This window comes from Apostichopus japonicus, chromosome 9 (assembly GCF_037975245.1).
Source record: "Apostichopus japonicus isolate 1M-3 chromosome 9, ASM3797524v1, whole genome shotgun sequence".
NCBI classification, from domain to species: domain Eukaryota; kingdom Metazoa; phylum Echinodermata; class Holothuroidea; order Aspidochirotida; family Stichopodidae; genus Apostichopus; species Apostichopus japonicus.
Window position 1 is genome coordinate 26150027 of NC_092569.1, and position 23780 is coordinate 26173806.

At 38.9% G+C, this 23780-nt stretch overlaps 1 protein-coding gene across 2 annotated transcripts in view; it reads right to left on the bottom strand.

Annotated features, from left to right (window-relative positions):
• The window catches only part of LOC139973228 (uncharacterized), a 127150-nt gene that overhangs the window by 17999 nt on the left and 85371 nt on the right, over positions 1 to 23780 (bottom strand). For both annotated transcript variants that reach the window (XM_071979763.1, XM_071979762.1), the window contains exons 59-81: positions 23361 to 23557; positions 22110 to 22237; positions 20525 to 20646; positions 19062 to 19256; positions 17982 to 18270; positions 17428 to 17567; positions 16766 to 16879; positions 15536 to 15791; positions 14349 to 14466; positions 13939 to 14115; positions 11976 to 12090; positions 10861 to 11051; positions 9193 to 9331; positions 8391 to 8595; positions 7700 to 7846; positions 6821 to 7007; positions 5737 to 5865; positions 4506 to 4586; positions 3381 to 3577; positions 2520 to 2840; positions 1677 to 1888; positions 1116 to 1251; positions 138 to 339 (exon numbers count right to left, since the gene is read on the bottom strand). In XM_071979763.1, the coding sequence (XP_071835864.1) occupies positions 138 to 339; positions 1116 to 1251; positions 1677 to 1888; positions 2520 to 2840; positions 3381 to 3577; positions 4506 to 4586; positions 5737 to 5865; positions 6821 to 7007; positions 7700 to 7846; positions 8391 to 8595; positions 9193 to 9331; positions 10861 to 11051; positions 11976 to 12090; positions 13939 to 14115; positions 14349 to 14466; positions 15536 to 15791; positions 16766 to 16879; positions 17428 to 17567; positions 17982 to 18270; positions 19062 to 19256; positions 20525 to 20646; positions 22110 to 22237; positions 23361 to 23557 (3998 nt within the window). The remainder of the gene's footprint in view (positions 1 to 137; positions 340 to 1115; positions 1252 to 1676; positions 1889 to 2519; positions 2841 to 3380; positions 3578 to 4505; positions 4587 to 5736; positions 5866 to 6820; positions 7008 to 7699; positions 7847 to 8390; positions 8596 to 9192; positions 9332 to 10860; positions 11052 to 11975; positions 12091 to 13938; positions 14116 to 14348; positions 14467 to 15535; positions 15792 to 16765; positions 16880 to 17427; positions 17568 to 17981; positions 18271 to 19061; positions 19257 to 20524; positions 20647 to 22109; positions 22238 to 23360; positions 23558 to 23780) is intronic.

Consider the following 23780-nt stretch of genomic DNA (forward strand, 5'->3'; position numbering starts at 1 on the left):
AAACATTTGGAAGACAGTTTAAAACTGTTGCAAGTTATCTGACGCATTAATAGGAATCAATTCCCAGATGGTGAAAATGTTTCAAAAAAGATTAGATGATTGAAAGAGATGTTAGTCTCTCTGAGAGACTCTCTCACCTAAAGAACATGTAAGTAGGATTTCTGAACATTGCTGGTGTCAACTGGAGCTGAGGGTAGACCTCCTTTGGTGCTACCTGCACCATGAGTGTACCCAGCGCCACAAACACCACCGGCATGATGACAGACCACAGAAAGCTACGCCAATCCCGACGAGTGATGTGGAAGCGTTTTAAAATAACTCCGTGGAACTGCTGGAAAGCTGTGGACGATAGATCAATCCAAATTCAGATCATGAACGAGGATTTGTGAAGACCAAAAAACCAAAGTTAAACATAATCAGAATTGCCCCCTCCCTCCCTCCCTCCCCTGCCCCCCACCTTCTGCAAATTATGATTCAAGGTCAAAAATATTTTGCACTCAAGACATATCTTCCAACTCTGACCAGCTCAAACCAACTTCTAACTGGGTAATGACCACGATCCTCAACAACCAATTTGGTGAATAAAGTGAGAAATATAAAGTTCTGTCCAATTTTAATCTTTGGAATAAACGATGGAATTTCTGCTGAAGCCTTTTTGCTTTTTCTTAATCATTTGCAATTCTTTAACTATGGTAACAGCTTGATGAGCTTAATAAAACAACAAAAGACATAATTTCTTTTTTTTCTTCTTCTTCCACGAAAACAAAACTATTTCAACCCCATCTGCAAAGTACAAATTACTGTGATACTCTTATTAATAGTAATAATGTCCAAAAAATATATTTCAACACCTAACAGGTTAGACCACAACTGCCAATATCTCTCCCAAATATTAACTTTCATATTCTGCTTAAAAATAGAATAGTTAAGTTTCAAATAATATTTTAAAAGATATAATGCTGAAAAACTGCTGACTAACTTCAAAAAGCTATCGAGACTGGACAGAATCTGCATGATGGAGGGATATAACATACAGTGATAATGCACACAACCTTTGTAGACGTACAAAAAGTGGAAACATTCATAATAATATCGATACTGTTTCAACTGTTTACCTTTCGAAAGGGAGCTCCCATACAGGTTTTTTGGGTTGGGTGTATTATCAGATCTCTCCTGGAAGGTGTCGTCTAGCGGTTGGTCAATGTTGCTCTCCTGGTAGCTATCAGAGTGTGTAGAGACTTTCAAGAATACCTGTAGTTGTAGAAAAGAAAAAAAAAGTTATGAATAGAGAAGGTTTTAAAAATTAGATTAAACTGACTGAACTCACTGTAACAGGGGAAGGAGAATGCTATAAATGAGTTGGGCCTTGTATTAAAAAGACTACAAGAGGTCTTCAGTTCCGATGAGAGAGATTTGTACACGTCGCAGGATAGGAATGACCAAATCACGGCACCGGAACTAGCTAGAGGTGGGCTAGGTCGGGAGTTGCGTGATCATATTCCCCATTTATTGGTAGAGAGAAACTTGTAAGTTGTGTGCCAATGGCGCGGGGAAATGCATGAGCATATTGTCCAAGAGGTAAAGGAGTTCCCAAAGTAAGAACACCAAGGATACAGATCCCAAAGTAGGAACACCAAGGATACAGATCATAATTCCCGATCATTGTTGGAACTTACCTCTTCGAGCTTGGTGTCCGAGACACCGTAACTCCTGATGTGTAGCTCTTCGAGTTGTTGATCCAAGTCTCGGAATAACTGGGGATATTTAGCCTTCTCTACTAGGGAGGATGACAGCTGGTATACCAGCTCGGAACCGACTTCCTTGATCAGGGTTATGCTGCTGACCTTTGACGTCAGGAACTCTGTCACCTTGGCGCTGTCACAGAGATCTGTCGACCGGGAAAGAATAGGAAAAAAAAGCTTTTTTGGTGATGCCCTTCACAAAATACTAACAGTATCATAAAATACCAACAGAATCAACATGAATCACTTGATAGAAAACATTATAAAGCAATCAAACTGTCCCGTGCCCCTTGCCAGATGCCTTCCATAGGTTGGAGCAGCCAGCTGATGGGCAGGTATAAGGCTGTGATTCTGGAGGGTCTCATGTCTCCACCATCTTATAATGCCCGTCTAGGTTGCTCATTCCACTCTCTGTGGCAGAGCATCATCAAGAATGGAAGAGTATGTATGTATGTATGTATTTTAGATCCTCCTGCAAGCAGGAACTCGCGAAGAAGCCACATTGGCTTATCAAAGCCGCAAGCCGACCAAAGTCAGTCTCTTACATTCATATGTAACGTGCATGATTATGAATTGTCAACAAATCTGTAACTGGACGACATAAATTAAGCGACTCGAACTCGGGACCTTATGATTGAAAGGCACCAGCATTAACCACTGAGCTAACACTCCTCCGTATTGGAAACAGTGGAAAAGAGTTTTAAGGTGGAAAGAGCGGGAAACAGTTTTACGGACATATCCACTGCGAGTGGAAGGGAGGGCGTGTGCTTTTGTTACCTCTTTTTGATGACGTGCTACTGGATGAAGTGCTAGCTCTCTTCTCAAGTTCCCCGGTCTCCTCAGCAGAATGGACCGGGAGGTCTGAATATTCATTTCCTAGAGCTACGTCGATCAGCGGTAACTTCTTGGCACTGTCGGGTGTGGAGTTTCCGCTGGGTCTCTCTTTAGCGAGGGTCAGTTTCATGCCGGTGGTGAACTTTGACTTGAGGTACGCGGAGGAGCCACAGCAACGGAGCTTTCCACGGTCCAAGATGGCAATCCGGTCACCGAGGAGATCGGCCTCATCCATGAAATGAGTGCAGAGGACAATTGTGCGGCCTAAAAGAGGCAAACAAGAAAGACCAACAAATTTTCAGGATGAGAATAATAAATCAAATAGTTGTCGTGGTCAGGGGCTGTAAACCTGGAAGATGGGGGTGCGGGGGGTGGGAAGGAGGTAGAGGACAATGGGTTGCCCCACGGTCAGTTTTGTTTAAAAATCCTCAAAAGTGCCGCTTTTGATTAACCAGATACACCTCTATTACCTAAATAATATTTTTGTTATTGAAACGTGCCAGTGCCATTTAGTTATGTTAACCGTGCCATTGTATTAGAAAATGATAAAAGATTGTAAAAGTTAAAAAAAAAAAAAAAGGATTGATGCAAAATGAAGAAACAGAATGGAATGAAAACTTGTACTATCGTCACAATGCGTTCAAAGAGAGGAAAGCTGTGGTTTGGAATGCACAGAGAGTCCACTTTGTTGGTTACGTCTTGAGATAACGTACTCCATGTCTCACTCTGCCATATTTAACCCTTCTACGCTACCCAGTCTGGTTGTTAAATATTCATGATCCTTACATACTCTGTGACAATTACCTCTCTTGCTCCTGATGATCAGGTCCCACACTGCCCTCCTGGCGTGAGGGTCGACACCGCTGGTGGGTTCGTCCAAGATGACGGTCTTGGGGTCTCCGATCAGGGAGATGGCCACGCAGAGCTTCCGTTTCATTCCGCCAGAGAGATTGCGGACGGGAACCTCCAACATGTCCATCATCCGTAGGTCCTCTAAGAGACTGGAGTATAAAAACAAGGAATAGATCAAATAAAACCGGTGCTGTTATCCAGTGGATAAAGGCGGTGGCATTTGAAGCAATGAGGCTTAGCAATCGGGAGCTTCATGGTTTGATACCCGGCCGGGTCCTAGTAAGGTGTGTTTTTTCATCCAAGAGCAATCTACGGTTTTACCATCTGAAATGACCCTCTAACTTGAAAAGATTCCAAATTTGAGTTCAAATGTTGCCCGACGTGTAAGTTGTAATCCATAAGCCCTTGCGGGTTTCTCCAACATTTGTGGTTACTTATAAAGCGACAGAAAAAAATGCCTGCTGACTATTATTATTATTACTATCAAAGTGACAAGAAAAAGATGAGATAAACCTGAAATTTAGCATTGAAATGTCAATGGAATTGCAATCCAATATTTAGCAAAATGGAATATAAACAGGATAAAAACAGATTGAAAAGGACCATGCTGTGATGGTTCCCACAAAAAAAACCTGAACGTTTACACCCCCCCGCCCACTCCCATCAGGGCTGTACAGGTTGGGCATAAGAATCCCTGATAACAGATTCAAAGTTACCCTTCAATGGTCAGAATACCTTTTTTAGATTTGTTTTGCCCCTTCATTTTTTCCTGACCACACAGTAAACTGTTTAACATATGCTATTGGAATCAACCAAAATGGGCCCTGGCCACTTTTTAAATCATATTTCCAAATTGAATTGTATTGAATGAACATGCCCACTCTGCTAGTGCTAAATGTGCTTTGTGAAAACATCTCTTTACATTTAGCAACTTATGACTTTGTCCTAAAAGCATGCTTGTCACGATGTGAAGTTTATTTTGCCGGTGGCGAACAGAGAAAAACAATGTTTATCACACGGTGGAAGAAGCCTGGCAACAATAGTATCACATCTATAAAGAAGTCTTCTAATACTTACATGACTCCTTGGTCTCTGATAGCCTGTGAGTCAAGTCCCTGTAAGGTGCCATAGATCTCCAAGTGTTCATTCACTGTCAGTCTGAGGAGAAACGAAAAAAAAACACATTTAACGCAGTCCACAGGGAATCATTTATGCAGGAATCTCATCGCAAATTGCTACTAATAATGCACAGATATGTAGTAGTTTGCTACACAGGAACCATAGGGCTTATACCATGGAGGGACAAAATTCAGCCACATCAAGACTGCTACACAAGATTAGCAGTAGTAAGTTGAGTCTCGTCTATCCGACATGCTCAGTGATTAACCGCCGCCACGTATCCCGATCTTGCGCAAGGTTTATTGCTTCCTCGAAATTGTTAATATTAACGTCCTTAATCTGCGACTTTATTTTTCCAAGCAAGGTAGTCACGTGCCTTCCTACTGGTTTAGCAGTATGTCTCAGTGCTTCTCTTAATGCAACCTTTGCTGGAGCGTCCTCCTGGAGTCTTGCTACATGACTGAAAAATCTCAATCTTCTATGTGCGACTATGGATGACCAAGGTGTTTGGTTGGTTTCATTGTAAAGCTCATCGTTTGATAACCAATTGTTATTGGTCCATCTAATGTTGAGAATATTACGAAATAGTCTCCTTTGAAAAGTGTCAATTTTGAGATCAAGATCATGCGTTGTGCCCCACAGGAAGATTCAAACGCTAAATTATTCAAACGCTAAATTATTCCTTGCAGTCACCAGAACTAGTCTTGCATTTAATGGATGATTTTCAAAATGAAATTTGTGACACGTTTTCACATAATCTTGCCCATGCATCACCTAGCAGTTTTGACCCAGAATCAAAACAGTACAGAAATGTACTGCCTTCTCTCCCTTTATGAGCCAAGGAAACCATTTTCACTTCATATTTTTCACATTTCTTAGAAACTACAGGAGTAAGAGAAATTGAAACCAATTCCTGTTACCACTGATATAAGTTGGCAGCCTACAGCTACTGGGAATTAGAGTCCCTTGCTTATTCCCATCTCCCTCCCTCCCCTCCCTCCACCCCCCTATTCCCTTCACCTCTCCCAAAATTCAGCAACTGAAGAACACGAGCAACTAAAATATTAATTTGCAATAAATAACAGAACCATGAACTTGAAATGAAACTTGTAGATCTCCCAAAGACTTTGTGCTATTAATTTTAACGAGAGTTTGACGTTTATCGTTGTTTTGATTGTTTTATACTCACTCATCATAGAGGGCGTTGTGCTGCGGGCACAATCCCAGGTCATTCCTTTGCCCTCCTGCCTGGCCAACTTTCTTTCCATAGATGCTCACAGCACCACTCGATGCTTGAAACATGCCAGTAATAATGGAACTGGGAAGAAGAGAATAAAACATTTAAAAAAAAATGAAATTGGTTGATTTATGCTCATAATGGAATCTGGTGGGAAAAGTGAAATTAAGATTAAAAAGGGGTTTGTTTTGTTTTAGATGGTAACGCTTTACATATCAAAGGAAACAAATGGTTAAATGTCTTAATTTTTGTTTCATGATCTCCAATAAAGCGAGTCTTTCAAATCAAAAGCATTTAACTACCAAAGATGAACATGTAATTTCTCAAACATACCAGAGGGTACTGTACATATTAAACCCACTGTAATTGGGGGTAAACATTAAGTTATATGAGTGTATTTCCTTTGCGAATATCAAAGAGCCCTTGCAAGCAAATTTCGGTTGAACTATTTTCCACTTTCACCTCGTCACAATGCTACTACAACAGTCTGTATTTAATGACAAGCAGTTAGGAAACAGTATTTGAAAACAAGACTAGGCCGCCTGCGATATACTGCATCAGTGGCGTAGCGTCCATACAGTCAGGGGGGGGGCGGATGCCCCCCTGACGGACTCAAATGGACTGCTGGCACCCTTTTCAGTTTTTTACCACTTTTACTTATTCGCGGATATTGACTCTTTATTGCGCTTTCATCTACCTTTTGACATTTGTCACATGTTGTTGGTGTAATTTGGCGATGACACCTATTTATTCTTTGTTTATCTGCAAATTAGCAAGGCCTGGAAAGGGTCATTTCCGGCGATCTAGGGAGTATCTTTACTCAAAAAAATTTCTGTACGCTCCGCGCCAACCTGTGGTGGCGCTCCGCATAGATAGTGTCGAAAGTGCCCCTACAGACCACTCTCGCCCCTTCTGACCAATACCCCTAGCTCCTCCACTGTACTGCATAACCCCTATCCCACGATACCAACGACTGCCGCTAGGGACTCCAAATGAAATTGACCCAACCACGTAAATTGCTATTTAATTGACTTACATTGCGGTCGTTTTCCCGGCACCGTTGCAACCCAACAAGGCCGTGACCTGATCCTCAAAGACATTCAAGGTCATTTCGTCCAGGGCCCTGTTACTGAATGACGAGCATCTGCTATCGTAGACCTTGCTGAGGTTCTCGATTGCGATACCGACTGGATGGTCTCGCGGTTCAGCCTCCACTTGTGGACCTATAACAACAACATTATGAGAAGAGATAAACAATGATAGTTGGCTCTGTGTTTTATGAATACTTGTTGATAATACCATTGAGACAAAATGAAAAAAATGATTCTATGTTACATCTCCATTAAATTTATAGCTCAATGTATGCATCTAATTATAAAATTTTATAAATCATAGCATAAGTACATAAAACAAATGAAAAATCTCAATTGAATATAATAGGGAAACTGTTAATAATTTGACTAGAAAAGTTTCAAAATAATAATTTTTATTTTGCTTTAGCAGTACACAAATCATGGTCGTCACATGTAGTAAAGAAAGTCTAATCCAGAAACATAAGCCCCCCCCCCACACCAAAAAAACAAAACATGAGGAAAGTTGAAAATATCATATACGATAAAATGTTTGGTAATGTCAATGAATAACATACAGACTGTTGCATTTACTATAAAATAAACAGTCCTTCCACACAGCTAGCGCACAGACAAGGTACAAAATTGAAAAAGTAAGAAAAATAAGAGAACGCAAACACAAAACTTTTCTGGTTTTTATCAAGTTGTTTAAGCAAAGGGGTTGTTTTTACTTGTTTTATGAGTTTACTATTGTACCTATAACCAACAGATGTAAAGCGAAATGAATAAAATGATAGGACAAAAAAATGCTGGACCATGCAGTTAGTGAAAGTGGGTAATCTTACTCAAATCTGAGAGTGGTGTGGCGTCGTTGAATGCTTCGTTAACGGCATCGTGGGACGGAACGTGTCCGTCGGGAGGGGGCCTTATACACCTGAGCCAATAGCTTGGTTGTAGAAAGAAATGCCATTTCCTGGGAACGCCGTATTTACCTGTAATTATTTAAAAGGCGGGTTATTTATGCATAACAAACGAAACAGAAACAGACAAGATTAAAACGCTTTAAACCGAGGTATAGTCCAAAACAAAGGACTTTTAACATCATTAATAACATTTGAGTAATATTTATATATGAGGTTCATTGATAAACAATGACCTGTCAAATTTAAACTCATCATTAAGCCTTGTGAAATTTGGTACATTGGAGGGGTATTGAAGAGCATTATTGTCCCTTGCAACCTCTTCAAGGTGACAAAAAAATGAGGAGTTTAATATGCACATTACTTATAAATATGACCAATTGCTTCTAAAACGTTCTCATACTCCGTCCCTCACCCTTGCTTCCAGTTTCAATCTATGAAAGAACTGTTATTACAAACCTTTCACAATCCATGTAAATTTTCGCTACCTGCAATTTTACCAACTATAACTACTTATCTACATATGACTTCAGAATTAATCATTTACTATGACTATATTCAAATATCTTTTCATTGGTAAAATTACATCATTACACAATGATCCGACGCCACTCACCGGGGAAGACCGTTCGGACATACCAGCCGATGATGAAGTAGAGTATGCCGTCTATCACCAGCATGATACAGGAGCCCCCCAGGCTGGAGTCATCCCCTGGTCTAGGGTTGTCCCAGACGTTATCCCACGTGGAACCCACACCCTGGTGCTCATAGCGGGTCAGGACCAGAGATCCAAAACAGAACGCAGACGGAGCTGCGAGGCTCTGTATACCAAGGATTCAATTTAAAACACACATGGTATATTAATAGCTGGCAATATTACACTGCAGAGATCAAGAGCTGATTACATTTTTGGCTGAGCAGGGAGAAGGGGAGCGGCAAGCAGTTTGTCTCAGGGAGGAGAAGGAGAGGGGAGGGGCAAGCATTTTATCTTAGGAGGGAGAAGGGGAGGGGCAAACATTTTGTCTTATGATACTGCATATATCATATAGGTAGGGCAGGGCAGTTTCAGATGATTTGCATGTGACATTTGGAGATCCAGCCATAAGACGATACATGACATCATGAATCTCACAGTAAAATCGTGGGATGTAGAGACACCGGTGGGATAGTCACTGTGTACAAGCAGTAATACAGGTAAACACAAACTACAGACTGATGGTTTCTAATGAAATATATATAAACCATAAATGGAGAGTAGTTTCCTAAAGGATAGAGTAATCAAATATGCAAGACATCTGGATGCAAGTGAGGAAAGTCAAGCTAAAATGGGAATGTTGATGAGGTTCGATGTGATATAACTTTGAATGATACAGTCATGAGTGACTCATTAATTTATTCGTCAATCAATTCAAACTCACCACGGCGTAGCTGCCTGCCCGCGATACATTCCCACCCATGACGAATATGAAGCCAAACGGAAGGTAAAGGAAAAAGTATAACAGAACGGATCCAAGGCTGGCAATGTTAGCTGTCTGGAAGAATGAACTGGACATGTAACTGGGTATCAAAGAAAGAAAGATAAAAGAAAGAAAGAATTAATTAATTAATTAATTAATTACATAGGTGTCTGGAAGAAGGAACTGGACATGTAACTGGGTATCAAAGAAAGAAAGATAAAAGAAAGAATTAATTAATTAATTAATTAGTTAATTAATTAATTACAGAAAACGTAGCTGTCTGGAAGAAGGAACTAGACATGTAACTGGGTATCAAAGAAGGAAAGATGAAAGAAAGAATTAATTAATTAATTAAAGAAAACATATATGTCTGGAAGAAGGAACTAGACATGTAACTGGGTATCAAAGAAGGAAAGATGAAAGAAACAATTAATTAATTAATTACAGAAAACATAGCTGTCTGGAAGAATGAGCTGGACATGTAACTGGGTATCAGAGAAGGAAAGATAAAAGTATGAATTCATTAATTAATTAATTAGTTAATTAATTAATTACAGAAAACATAGCTGTCTGGAAGAAGGAACTAGACATGTAACTGGGTATCAAAGAAGGAAAGATGAAAGAAAGAATTAATAACAGAAAACAACCTTTAACATTTTGACAAAGATCTTACTACTTGGAACTTAAAAACGATTGATTCTTACTGCTATAAACGAAAACTCATCATATATTCAAATTAAGCAAAACACAGCAAGAGCAGCAAACGACGAATCGTATTTACAGAATATTGTCGGCGATGACGAGAAAATATCTTGCCGTTAAGTGGAAAACTTTTATAGCAGATATTTATTCTTTTCCTCTCTCTCAAGTCTCAAGTAGAAATGAACTTATCGGGAAAAATCTTCTGGCGTGGAAGCAGAATTGGTTAACAATTGCAAGGGTCCTCTTTGCATTCTCCTACACGGCCAATCATTTCATATCCAATTGCATATCCAGATACTTAATACCATGACCGAGGATTTAGTGGTTTACTATCACATGACTTTGGAAACTTTGTATTAAACACACACCCACTATTTAACTTACTATGACATCAATGGCATAGCAATGGTAACATATGAATCATTTTGTGTCTTTTAAGACATGACAAACTTTTCATCTGTCCCCCACTCCCCTTGTTCCCGCCCCCCCCCAATCACTCCTCTTCTCATAGCTCTCTTCCACGTTTTTTTCTACACTCCTTTCTGTCTTTGTCCTTCTCCAATTAATTCCCCAACCCCTCCCCTTAATCCTCTCTTTGTCCCTCCACTGTTTATCTCCTACCTCTCCTCTTCCCCTGTTGGTTTCTTTCTTTCTTCTCTCCATCCCTTGTCTACTAATCCCCTTACATCTATCTCTTTGTGTTCACCATGCTCATTAACCTGTCTGTATTCTGTGCGTGTTTTTGTCCCTACTGTTACTGTTATTTGTCATTTAGCCTCTGCAGAAGATCCTGCTAGGATCGAAACGTCAGGTCAACTTACTTTTGCACATTTTAAGACAACCGTTAGAACAACGTCAAAATCAAACCGGCTGTTGCCGATGAAAAAAAAAAGAGTCTACAGACAAATTATCCTCACGAGCAATTACCTCATCATGATCACAGCAAACACGTAGCAGATGAAGAAGATGAAGATGACCATGACCTTGCTGTGACTGAGAATTCCTCCGATGTAGATGATGAGGATAATGATCAACATGAGGACTGTCAGAACTATTGCATTGATGATGAACCAAGCCAACCAGTTTACACCACCATGTAACCCCATCACCTTCATCAGCTGAAGAAAACAACAGAAAAATAAAGAATAAAGTAGACATCTCATTTCTATGAGCTTAATACCCGGATGTGTCTTTGCATGTGACTTGATTCGAGAAAAGTGACTTAAAAGAAGAAGTTTGTGAGGTTTTTTTGTTCCCATTGAGATAAATACAGTGATTCGACTGGATGAGAATAGAGTTTGGAAGATGACAACTCTGACAAATGGGGAACTTTTTTCGACAGTTTTGCCTCTGAAGAAGAATTCTGCTAGGTTCAAATGGTTAATGACACTCTTAAAAAGGTTCTAAACAAACGGCAATAAAAAGTTATCAATTTTCTTCGTTCGATACAAATTTCCTCTTGCTCAATAGTTGCTCTATTGATCAAATAAGATATATGTCGAACCTAGCATGAGTTTTTGTATTTTATAAGGGTTTACAAGGTCTTAACTGATTCACTGTTAAGATTGAAACAAACTTTTCAATTTCCAATTATTGGTAATTCTCACTTTGTTTAGGGCTTCCCTTTTCTCTTTATCAAGGTTTGTGAATGCAACTTTTCACTTCATGCTCTTTGCGCTGAGAATTTTTTCTCCGATTTTAACTTTCCCAACTGATACAACCCAAGTTGATTGATAAAGGATTACTTAAACCTAAAATCGACATCACATTCTCTGAACGCTTTTGGACGGAGGATGGCGGCTAAATGGGCTGCCGATGGGACTCGTTTGTTGCTGGACTAATTTTGCACACATTTTCTCTGCCAGGAATGAGCTGTTAAATTTCCAACCTCAAATGGGATTATAAAGGAACGACTCCTTAACGGAAATATTTCATAGTTATGTAACACCTGCTAGATAAATTTAACATTAATACTTCTATTACAATCATTCTGTCCAGTCTTTCTTAATCTCTCTCGACATATTTCTGTCTGATTTCTTTACCTCTTCAATTCCTCGTTCCTTTTCGTAAACCAGTTGGTGAGTCATGATGGCTATGAGGACCAAGAAACCCACGATAAACAATAGAGGGAAGATGATGGTTGCTATGAAGAGGAACCTGTCAGAAAAGAAAATCAGAGTTTACAAATTACTTCAGTTATACATGCCCTAACGACGAGTATAAATACAGGTTTACGATACCAAAATAAGTACAGACTGTCAGCCAACCACAGGTCTACAATATGACGAGTACAGACTGTCAGCCAACTACAGGTCTATAATATGACTGATTACAGACTGTCAGCCAACTACAGGTCTATAATGTGACTGAGTACAGACTGTCAGCCAACAACAGGTCTACAATATGACTGAGTACAGACTGTCAGCCAACAACAGGTCTAGAATACCCTGATTACAGACTGTCAGCCAATACCAGGTCTTTAATATGACTGAATACAGACTGGCAGCCAACAACAGGTCTATAATATGACTGAGTACAGACTGTCAGCCGACTACAGGTCTAGAATACCCTGATTACAGACTGTCAGCCAATACCAGGTCTTTAATATGACTGAGTACAGACTGTCAGCCAACAACAGGTCTATAATATGACTGAGAACAGACTGTCAGCCAACTACAGGTCTAGAATACCCTGATTACAGACTGTCAGCCAATACCAGGTCTTTAATATGACTGAATACAGACTGGCAGCCAACAACAGGTCTATAATATGACTGAGTACAGACTGTCAGCCGACTACAGGTCTAGAATACCCTGATTACAGACTGTCAGCCAATACCAGGTCTTTAATATGACTGAGTACAGACTGTCAGCCAACAACAGGTCTATAATATGACTGAGAACAGACTGTCAGCTAACAACAGGTCTATAATATGACTGAGTACAGACTGTCAGCCAACAGCAGGTCTATAATATGACTGAGTACAGACTGTCAGCCATCTACAGTCTAGAATACCCTGATTACAGACTGTCAGCCGACTACAGGTCTAGAATACCCTGATTACAGACTGTCAGCCAATACCAGGTCTTTAATATGACTGAGTACAGACTGTCAGCCAACAGCAGGTCTATAATATGACTTATGACCGAGTACAGACTGTCAGCCATCTACAGGTCTAGAATACCCTGATTACACACTGTCAGCCAACTACAGGTCTACAATGCCAATATGAGTACAGACTGTCAGCCAATTACAGGTCTACTATTCCACTATGAGTACAGACTGTCAGCCAACTACAGGTCTAGAATACCACTATGAGTACAGACTGTCAGCCAACTACAGGTCTACAATGCCACTATGAGTACAGACTGTCAGCCAACTACAGGTCTACAATGCCACTATGAGTACAGACTGTCAGCCAACTACAGGTCTACAATGCCACTATGAGTACAGACTGTCAGCCAATTACAGGTCTAGAATACCACTATAAGTACAGACTGTCAGCTACCTACAGGTCTACAATGCCACTATGAGTAGACTCCATGATAAAGACTCCATGATAAAGGTGATCCCCAAAAAATAGATGTAAAAATATACTCTGACTCTAAGTTAGAAACAAAAGAGACTGATTGGTTAAGATTCATTTCAAATTCTTAATTTCAATAAACACTATCCTACCAGAGACTATTATAGGAATGTTATAACATAGTCCTACTTGCCTTCAAAATATGCAATTAGCTCATACATCACATAATCAATTAAATGCACATTATAATAAAATTCTGCCCTGACTCTTATATGCAAATTAGGAGGCTAGGCATATTTACTACAAATTAGTGTTGCAATAAGGTCTCATAAAAATGCAGCAAATGATTTTGGACAAAGAGAATTTTTCACATTTATATCGTCCGTAGCAGTTTGCCTATTCTGCATAATTTATGAATTTTGCTATGAGGTACCAGATAAGTTTATAATCCCGGATAATCATCCCATCCTATGACTAACCGGTCATTCTGGTGGCATGGGTAAGGCATCTGTTGTATGTACACATCGGAGAGTTCAAGGCCGTTATCGGCATGGAGCTGGATGATTGCTCTCTCCACCAGGTCCTGGAGGAACACGTACCCATGGAGGTACTGCTCCTGGGTAGCAAAGTCACTTCTAGAAGTTGGGTACCAGTAGCTGACAGAGGGAAAAATGGAGATTTGTATTAAATGGTGAATAACTTGTACTATATAGCTGTGTTATATTGCACTGAGTTATGTTGCATGCATTGTAGTGCACAGCATTGCATTATATGGGAGTAATTCTTTATTTTGACTTTTTTTTTTTTAATTTTTAAAAATTTTTTAAATTTATTTTTTATAAATTTTGTTTTTTATTTCACCTGATCTTAAAGTGATATTACGACTTACAGCTCTAACAGATCCCTAGTAGTCGGAGTCCTGGCGGAGTCCATCCTTAAAGCATACTTCATGTGCTTCGGTATCTCACTGTCATCGCTTAAATCGTCGACACCGAAAAATTGGATAGCTGAATAAAAGAAAGGCCAAAATATGAATATTGTCATACCTAAGGAAGCTGCTTAATAACCTGAATCAGTTTTGGAGACTTATGTAAGATAAAAGCCAATTATTCAATGGGTTGACAATTTTACCAAAACCAACCAAAAAGCAGCTAATCAAAAAGCAGTCAATGCTATTAACTGAACAAAGAATGACCTCTTAAATTTTGATCAAGGTTACTGAGAAAGTACTAATTAGGAATTCCATGTTGGTTCTCAACAATTTTTGTCACTCAGACATGTTACTTTTAATCACAGGTAAAGAGCAAAATTGGAACGTTTTAATGTTTTTTTCCATTTTTACTTAAAAGAAAGATCACCAGTCAAGCTCACGAACAAAATTTGTTATGAAATTTCGTTGTCAATAACATCAAAAAGATTTATGGATATCAAGTCAGAATTAAACTTTTAGCAAAATAACTGAATAATTTAAATTTATCAAATTGCTATGTTGACCTTGATCAATGGTGAACCAGGTTCTTGTTTATTGGAGATATCAATTCACCTGACATAAAATTGGTGAGAGCATTGTGGTCAAGTGGTTAAGGGCAGTGGACTGGTGATCTAAGGATTACAGGTTCGAGCCCTGGCCAGATCATTGCATTGTGTCATTGGGCAATGCACTTTATCTCCATTGCCTCTCTTCACCCAGGAGTATTAATGGGGACTTGCGAGGTAACTTGTAAATATAGTTGTGTGCACCGGTTTGTGGCTGCACCCTATGGGAAGTCCCCCGGGGGGCACGTGGTTGTGGTGCACTGTGGTGCCCCAGGAGAGATTGATTGAATTATGCACACTTTGGTGTGTAGGTGTGACAAGTTACCAATGACCAGGGTTAAGTTGTACATTCTATGGTAATAGCGCCTTTGAACAATTTCTGTCGATTTTGGCACTAAATAAATGTCTTCTGATTGATTGATTGAAAATTGCTACACCTAACATTACTAAGGCCATGTCCTACTCAGCAGATCTTTTGTCAAAAATTGTTCTCACTAAATTTTGGTTTGAAATTTGTCTACACAAACAAAAGGGATTTACCAGCCAAAAAGTGATTTTCTGAATGCAAGAAGGATGCTTCTTCCGCAAGCAGTTCATCGGATTGAAAACCCTTGAATCTGTCCAACTCTATACAACTGGTCAGATTGAAGACGAGTTCTGCCAACACAGTGATCTGGTCGATGCTCTCCGTGGGTAATGAGGTGAGGTCGCCCTGGAGTGCGGACCGCATGGAACCAGAATCCACCTCTAGCTCCGATTCCAACAGTTGACGGATGTATGCATTATCCAAGAGGGTCTGGGTTTAAGATAAAGAGTACATGAAATGAATTCTATGGTGTCCGTGGTCAACCCAGTCACATTTTATCCACAACTACAGGTCTAGAATACCTCTATAAGTACAGACTGTCAGCCAATTACAGGTCTAGAATACCACTATAAGTACAGACTGTCAGCCAATTACAGGTCTAGCATTCCACCATAAGTACAGACTGTCAGCCAATGTACCACTGTAAGTACAGACTGTCAGCCAACTACAGGTCTAGAATACCACTATAAGTACAGACTGTCAGCCAATTACAGGTCTACAATGCCACTATGAGTACAGACTGTCAGCCAAATACAGGTCTAGAATATCACTATTAGTACAGACTCTCAGCCAATTACAGGTCTAGAATACCACTATAAGTACAGACTGTCAGCCAATTACAGGTCTAGAATACCACTATAAATACAGACTGTCAGCCAATTACAGGTCTACAATGCCACTATGAGTACAGACTGTCAGCCAATTACAGGTCTACAATGCCACTATGAGTACAGACTGTCAGCCAATTACAGGTCTAGAATACCACTATAAATACAGACTGTCAGCCAATTACAGGTCTAGAATACAACTGTGAGACTCCATGATAAAAGTCAGATTCGATCCACGATGGCGGTTTCTATAAAGACTCGTAGAAAGTCAATAGTTACTGAAACTTTAATAATTTGGTTTCTGCGAGCATTTAAACAATGATTAATGACAATGGCTGAATATCTAAATTAAATACTAACAAGACGGTATTACAAAGTAATTCCAATAGAAATCTTCTCAAAAAAAGATGATCTGAAAGTACTTATCAAAATTAGTCAAAAAATACACAAAATGATTATCAGAGAGTGAACAATGACCAATGAACAATGACCAAACATTAATCAGAAACGACGTAAACATCTTGCTTGTAATAAAATTTCATGTTTTTTATTTGCTGTTTTTTTTTTTTTTGGTACCTGAATATCCTTAAATCCCTGAGAAGACAGAAGATCTGTTAGCTGTCCCACTCCACTCAGCCATGCTTTTGCTGTATCATGAATATCCAGTATATCTTGAAATGGACGGTTAGCCTGAAACGATGAAAACGTAACGATTAAATGTAGCAACTTTATAGATTTGAGACCAAGCAACCAGGGATGAGCCTGGGGTAAAAAAAAAATCACAGAACTTTGCAAAAATTGCGGTATAGGCTCCAGTTTGCGTATGCTACAGTGTGTTAGGATAATAGCTTTTGTCCCCGAAGGTAGAAAAGAAAAATCACGGATATTCCGCGAATTCGAGGAAAAAGCACACGCCTGAGCAACATCATAAAGATCACAAAACTTTAAGCAATTCCGGTTTGAAATCAAAGAAAACTTTAGAAAGATAAGAGATAAGAGAAAGTGACCTGGTCTTGCAGTAAAATCTTTTCATCAAAGTATAAATAAAAACCTGTTTTCCACTGTATACCTCAGGTCTGGGTTAGGTCAACATAAGGGCAATTTTTTATTAGTATGACCTCAAATCAATTTATCGATTCATCCAACGATCAATCAATCTATTTCAGGATAATTTCATTTCTCATGTTTACTTGACAATCTTGCAATACATAATCAGGATAAGACAAATTTCTGCATACTTTTTCAATGATCTTTCGTGTCACGGGAGTATCTGGTGTGTAGAATATCTTTCCATGGAGTATAGGCTGAAAGAATGCCCACTGAAGATCACCAAACTCGCCATCTTGTAGAGATGCATAAAGATCCTCGCAGAAGCCATCTAAGAAAAGAAATATTATATTATATTATAGAATTAGTGCACAAAAGCAGCTCTGGATGGATAGTAATAAACTGAGGTAAATCATGGCGAATAAAATCTGATCAAAGATTCAACCCGTGCATTATCCTGTCGACTTCAGAATCAAAATGTGGACCATTGGACCGATCCATTTTTATTTCACTGATATATTCATTTCATCAATCAATTCAATTGATCGATTTATATATCCATCAACCAATGTTTGATGATATCAAACCCAACGATCAATCAAACATTTTTCATTACTAAAACAAATCGATCGACTGGTTCGACCTCTCGACGAAATATAGTTTAATCCATGTGGTAAACTACACCTCGGGTTTAATTTGTTGAATTCATTTCTCTCCTTAACAACACCTCTCCCACTGTACTCACCCGAAGAATCACTCGAAGAACCACTCGGAGCCTGTCTTCGCCTCCTCTTTTTCGACGTCCCCGCCGAACCGCAGAATAAGTCGGGATTGTCTTCAAAGAGAGCAGATGTCTCGCCCCTGGAGATTCTTTCGATTGTGTCGTCGTCAAAGATCTCTTCCAGGGAGGATGTCGAGGCGAGAAGTTGAGGGAGGGCTCCCTGAAGGTTCTGGACGTCGTTCAATGCCAAGGAGATGTTTTGGAGAGAACCGGTCATATTTGTAAAAAGATCTGTAAGGCCATTGGATGTAAGCTGATGACGGAAAAAAATGCAACAGAAGTACAGATTAATGGTACAGTACCGTAGTGGATAAAACCTTACAATGGTATCTTTACAAACGGTGCCCCTAAAAACTCAAGAATAATGGAAATATCTCTTGAAAGGAAACTTCAAAACTTCACATTATCTGTGCCACATATACATAATATTTTCAGCCCTTCAAAAAATAACAAATGTTTCCAAATGTTTTTGCTATACACAAAATTATATTTCAAATACTTCAAACAAAACCTTCTCCACGGCCATCCTTACCAAAAAAAAAAAAAAAAAAATTATTAGTCACAAATAACAATTTTTCATCCTGTGAAACAGACCTAATGATAATTCACGTTCTGTCATTTCATACAGGGAATTAGCCGGTCCCAATGATTCTTATTAAATATCATAATTAGGACAGATATTCTCATGTATGGAAACAAGAATATTTTAATGTAGGCCCTAAGATCAAAGGACATACTATGAAACCACAGAATTCTCAATTTCCTCTATACATAATGAATTATGTCCCTGTTGTGATTATACCTGCTTCTTAGGAAAATTCTAGGATGACACGATTGGACAAACGCTTGACAAATGACACAGAGATTGAAGCAAAACTGTCTTTTGAGTTGAAAATGACAACAGATGAGAAAAGAGGAAGGCAACTTAAAACTTATTATTAGTTTGTGACTACAGACCATCCACTTAAAAAAGCCTAGGTTGGATTTATCAAATTTTTTTTTTTCTATAAACAGATGTTCTTCATTTTAGCCGAGTTCACTTACCGCATCAATAGAGCCTGTCAGGTCCAGCTGGGTCAATAGTACGCGCGCTATGTTGACCACATCCCTCGTGCCTTGTCCGCAGAGAGTCTCGACCACTGCTGTGAGGTTAGTGCCGTCTGCGAACACCAGGTACCGACTGAAGAAATCCACGCTGCAGACGTTCTCTTTGAATTCAGATGCATTGAACGACAGGAGCTGTTCAAAACAGAATAATCGAATAACATCTCAAAACACACTCGTTCAAAAACTGTTAAAGAATAACACCTGGTCAACATGACAGTTGCACCAAACTTCACTGCTTTTTGCTCTGCAGACCAGTGGAGTCCCTTAAACCTGGAGGGTAAGAAGGCTTCGCCCAACAACCGTTTCGCCCAACCAATACCATTTCGCCCAACCAGCCTGGTCATTTCGCCCAACCAGCCTGGTCATTTCGCCCAACCAGCCGGGTTATTTCGGCAGTTGGGCAAATGGTTGTTGGGCGAAGTGACCAGCTTCTGTAAGAAGCAATATGAGAGAAGCTTCCTTCTTCAGTTCCAGCCGGATGTATGTTAAAGTATGTTAACTGTAGCAGTGACTAGAAGAGACAGAATGAACCTTTTTACAAACACACATGTTTGTTTTACATTCAGACCGAGGACCCCATTGTATTTTCCATTGTTCAAATCCACCTACCCTAACCTTAACAATACCCCATACAATAGAATTCTTCCGAGGACGTGGTGATTCTTTAGAAATCACAACCGAGGACTGGGAATTCTTTTGTTCAAGCCCTCGGTGAGATAGAAAAGCAAATGCACACAAACACACAGGTTTCTTTTTGTTATAAACTCTGTCAGCTCATTAAAAGTGTAATTAATAAAAGCTGCATTTATGGGAATATTAAATTAAATGTTTCATATTTTTAGAAAGAGGGACATTTGTTCCAGCTTACACAGCTGTCCTTTTCTGAAGCCATAAACTTCTGAGAACTATTTTTTTTTGTATCTTGTAGAAATTGTGGGTGTTTCTGTGCAAGAATAATAATGTAATAGAGACATGTCACTGAAAGACCATCAAAGTTGACTAACAGATCTATGTAGAAACAAACAGTCATGGAACATGTGAGTTTGCATGCTAAATGAGAAGAGCATTTTCAATTTAATAACTTGTCCATAGCAAACAAATTTTATAGTGGTGTGGATGGGAGGAGAGGGGAGGGGGAATGGTGGAGGGGGTAAGGTAGGGGGTAAGGATACATATTTTATACTATCATATATGATATTATATATAGTTATACATGATAATAATATATATGATTATATTGTCCGTAATAAATTATTACATACATTTCAATTGTGATATGAGAAGTCATTTAAAACTATACAATCCATACCACTATAATTCTAAAATCTAATTCTACAATCACCAAGTGACCCCCAAACATATACTTACACGTAATCTGAGCAAAACATAATAATACGTACTGATTCGAATCTTATTTGGGAATCCAAGATACTCCTTGCTACTGTTGGGTCGATTCCAAGCTCATTCTCTAGGAAGGCTTGGAATGCATCAGGGTCTTGAATAATCTTCCTGAGTGTCAAATCTGAGCAAAAATTAATGAGAAAAAAAAACATGAACAAGAAGAGTGAAAAATATGCAGTTGTTAGTCTGTTGCATCTTACAATCACAGAGGATGCTTTAAAACTTTGAAAAATGAATGTTAAACACTTTATAGTCTAGACCGGGATTGTGTGCACAAAAAAAAATGGATCTTGCGGCCCACAGTGTACCTGATCCACTGCACGGCGATGACACCTCATAAATCAAGAGATGGAAAACTTCTACAAGCACATGCATTTGTTCATCTCTTCTGTTGCAATATTCAATCAAATGTATGCCCTACACCAGTATAGTTTTTAGCATTCAAATTGTAGATTTTGTAGTCATTCTGTTTTATCGCTTTACTCTTCACCAGTGCTTTTAATAGTTTTTCGATCTCATATTCTCGTAGATGGTATATGTATTTACTGTTTTTTGTATTCAATGTTTTTTGTCATTGTATTTTCTAGATTGTTTGTAAAGTGCACAGATGCATCGTGCGTAGTGAGCTATATAAGATTTTATTTACATTACATACAGATTTGCCAAAGTGTACACATTTCACGTCATTCCTTGCCATGAGGTTCTGTGTGTTGCATTTAATAGATTTTTGAACACCGAGTGTCTCAGACAGCAACCCTCTGAGTGTCTCAGACAGATGTCCGTGAGCCGTACGTGACTTGCAGTCTGCACTTTGCCAACATGTGGTCTATACCTATCAAAGCTTCATTGTAGAGGTCCATAGCCTTACTTTGAATACGAGCAAGCAGCGCTGAAAACTTTATTGTCAGGAACTGCTGACTCTTACCATCAGGCTACTTGTAATTTGTTGGATGGAAAGAGAATGGGTTTACTTCACAGAGTAACAGATTGCTCACAGTGAGGTGAATGAATCTGGTGGGAGATGGAGATCTGGTCATAAAGTTGCCAACCGAAAGACCGACCCCGTTCTTCCCAAACCGTGGGTTGCGACCCCAGAAATGGGTCGCCAGGCTCGCGAGTCCCGAGCCAGACAGTGAACAACCTGATTGGCACACAATTTCATCCCTGTCATAAAGTGATCCTGTCACCAAGCTTCTAAAATGTGCATTAGTTATTCACTACTTTCATTCAGTGTGAAATCGCTTGCGGTCAAATTTAATCAGATGTGTGGGCTTAATCGTCAATCACAAGGGAGTTTTATATTGGGTGATTTCAGGCAATGTATGGGTTATGATTACCCCTAAGTAAATTACAACATGGTTCACCAATTAAAGCAGGTGGAAAAGAACAGATATAAAGTTTTAAATTATTTAAAAATCTAAAATGTGAAGTAGAAGATTAAACCAAGACAAACTATAAGATTGAGTATCTCCCCCCTCCCCTCCCCCCTCTTGTAAAGCTACATGTATATGGTGTCTGAGAGAGACACTGTTTTTAACTTGTTAAATTCTTCCTACAAATGATTTTTTTCTCTGTTACTCTTACCTGGTAATTCTCTCAATACATCCACTATGTATTTATTCTCTATCAACAGTTCAAGAAGTTCTCTAACTTGTTGGAAAACCGGACTGCCTCCAAATACAGGTTCCAAATTGTTGAGGAGTTGTTCAACACTGTCGAGAGGGGGATTGCATTGATATTCCAATTACCACAAACGTCGATAAATATGTATATTTAGATGCATTTATAGTATATAATATAATAACTTTTCTTTGTAGTAAAACCAATGATTTGAGAGGTCCCGAGGTAAAGTCTATAATTATGCATAGTTATGCTGCATGTCACCTCAGAAAAATATTATCTATCACAAACAGTAGTTCCGTTATAAAGGAAATTCTACAAGTTAATCCAAGATAAAAAGTCATCAAATATTATTCATTATGTATAGACAACTTGAGTAACATTATCAAGGAGAGGTAACAATGTCATCACACATTCCTTACCTATTGAGGACTTGAGTAATATTATCAAGGAGAGGTAACAATGTCATCACTCATTCCTTACCTATTGAGGACTTGAGTAATATTATCAAGGAGAGGTAACAATGTCATCACACATTTATTACCTATTGAGGACTTGAGTAACATTATCAAGGAGAGGTAACAATGTCATCACACATTTATTACCTATTGAGGACTTGAGTAACATTATCAAGGACAGGTAACAACATCATCACACATTCCTTACCTATTGAGGACTTGAGTAATATTATCAAGGAGAGGTAACAATGTCATCACACATTTATTACCTATTGAGGACTTGAGTAATATTATCAAGGAGAGGTAACAATGTCATCACACATTCCTTACCTATTGAGGACTTGAGTAATATTATCAAGGAGAGGTAACAAGGTCACCACACATTCCTTACATATTGAGGACTTGAGTAACATTATCAAGGAGAGGTAACAAGGTCATCACACATTTCTTACCTATTGAGGACTTGAGTAATATACTCAAGGAGAGGTAACAACATAATCACACATTTATTACCTATTGAGGACTTGAGTAATATTATCAAGGAGAGGTAACAACTTCATCACACATTCCTTACCTATTGAGGACTTGAGTAATATTATCAAGGAGAGGTAACAACTTCATCACACATTCCTTACCTATTGAGGACTTGAGTAACATTATCAAGGAGAGGTAACAACACCATCAACATATTCTCACCTATTGAGGACTTGAGTAATATTATTAAGGAGAGGTAACAACGTCATCACACATTCCTTACCTATTGAGGACTTGAGTAATATTATCAAGGAGAGGTAATAATGTCACCACATCCGAGAGATCATCAATTTCTTGCAGCGCAGGTAATGTGCTTTCCAAGAAGTTTTCGATTACTGAAGTGTTGAGAATGTCGATCCTTGTCACAATCTCAAACAGATATTCTGTAAAAGATGGGGTCGGCACATTTGACTTGGCGGTCTGTAAATGGAGAAGGAAAATATTTAAACTTCTGAAAGAACGAAAAGAACCGTTTAGACCAAAGCAACTTTCTCTCCCCAATTTTTAACTTTAACTTAGACAAATACAGTATGAACTAATTTGATAAATTCAACATATCTATGAAAAATGAAGTTTCATTTTAAAAAATGGAGTCTCATAACCAAGCTCAAAAGTTCATGTTTCATTACGGTTGCCAAACTCA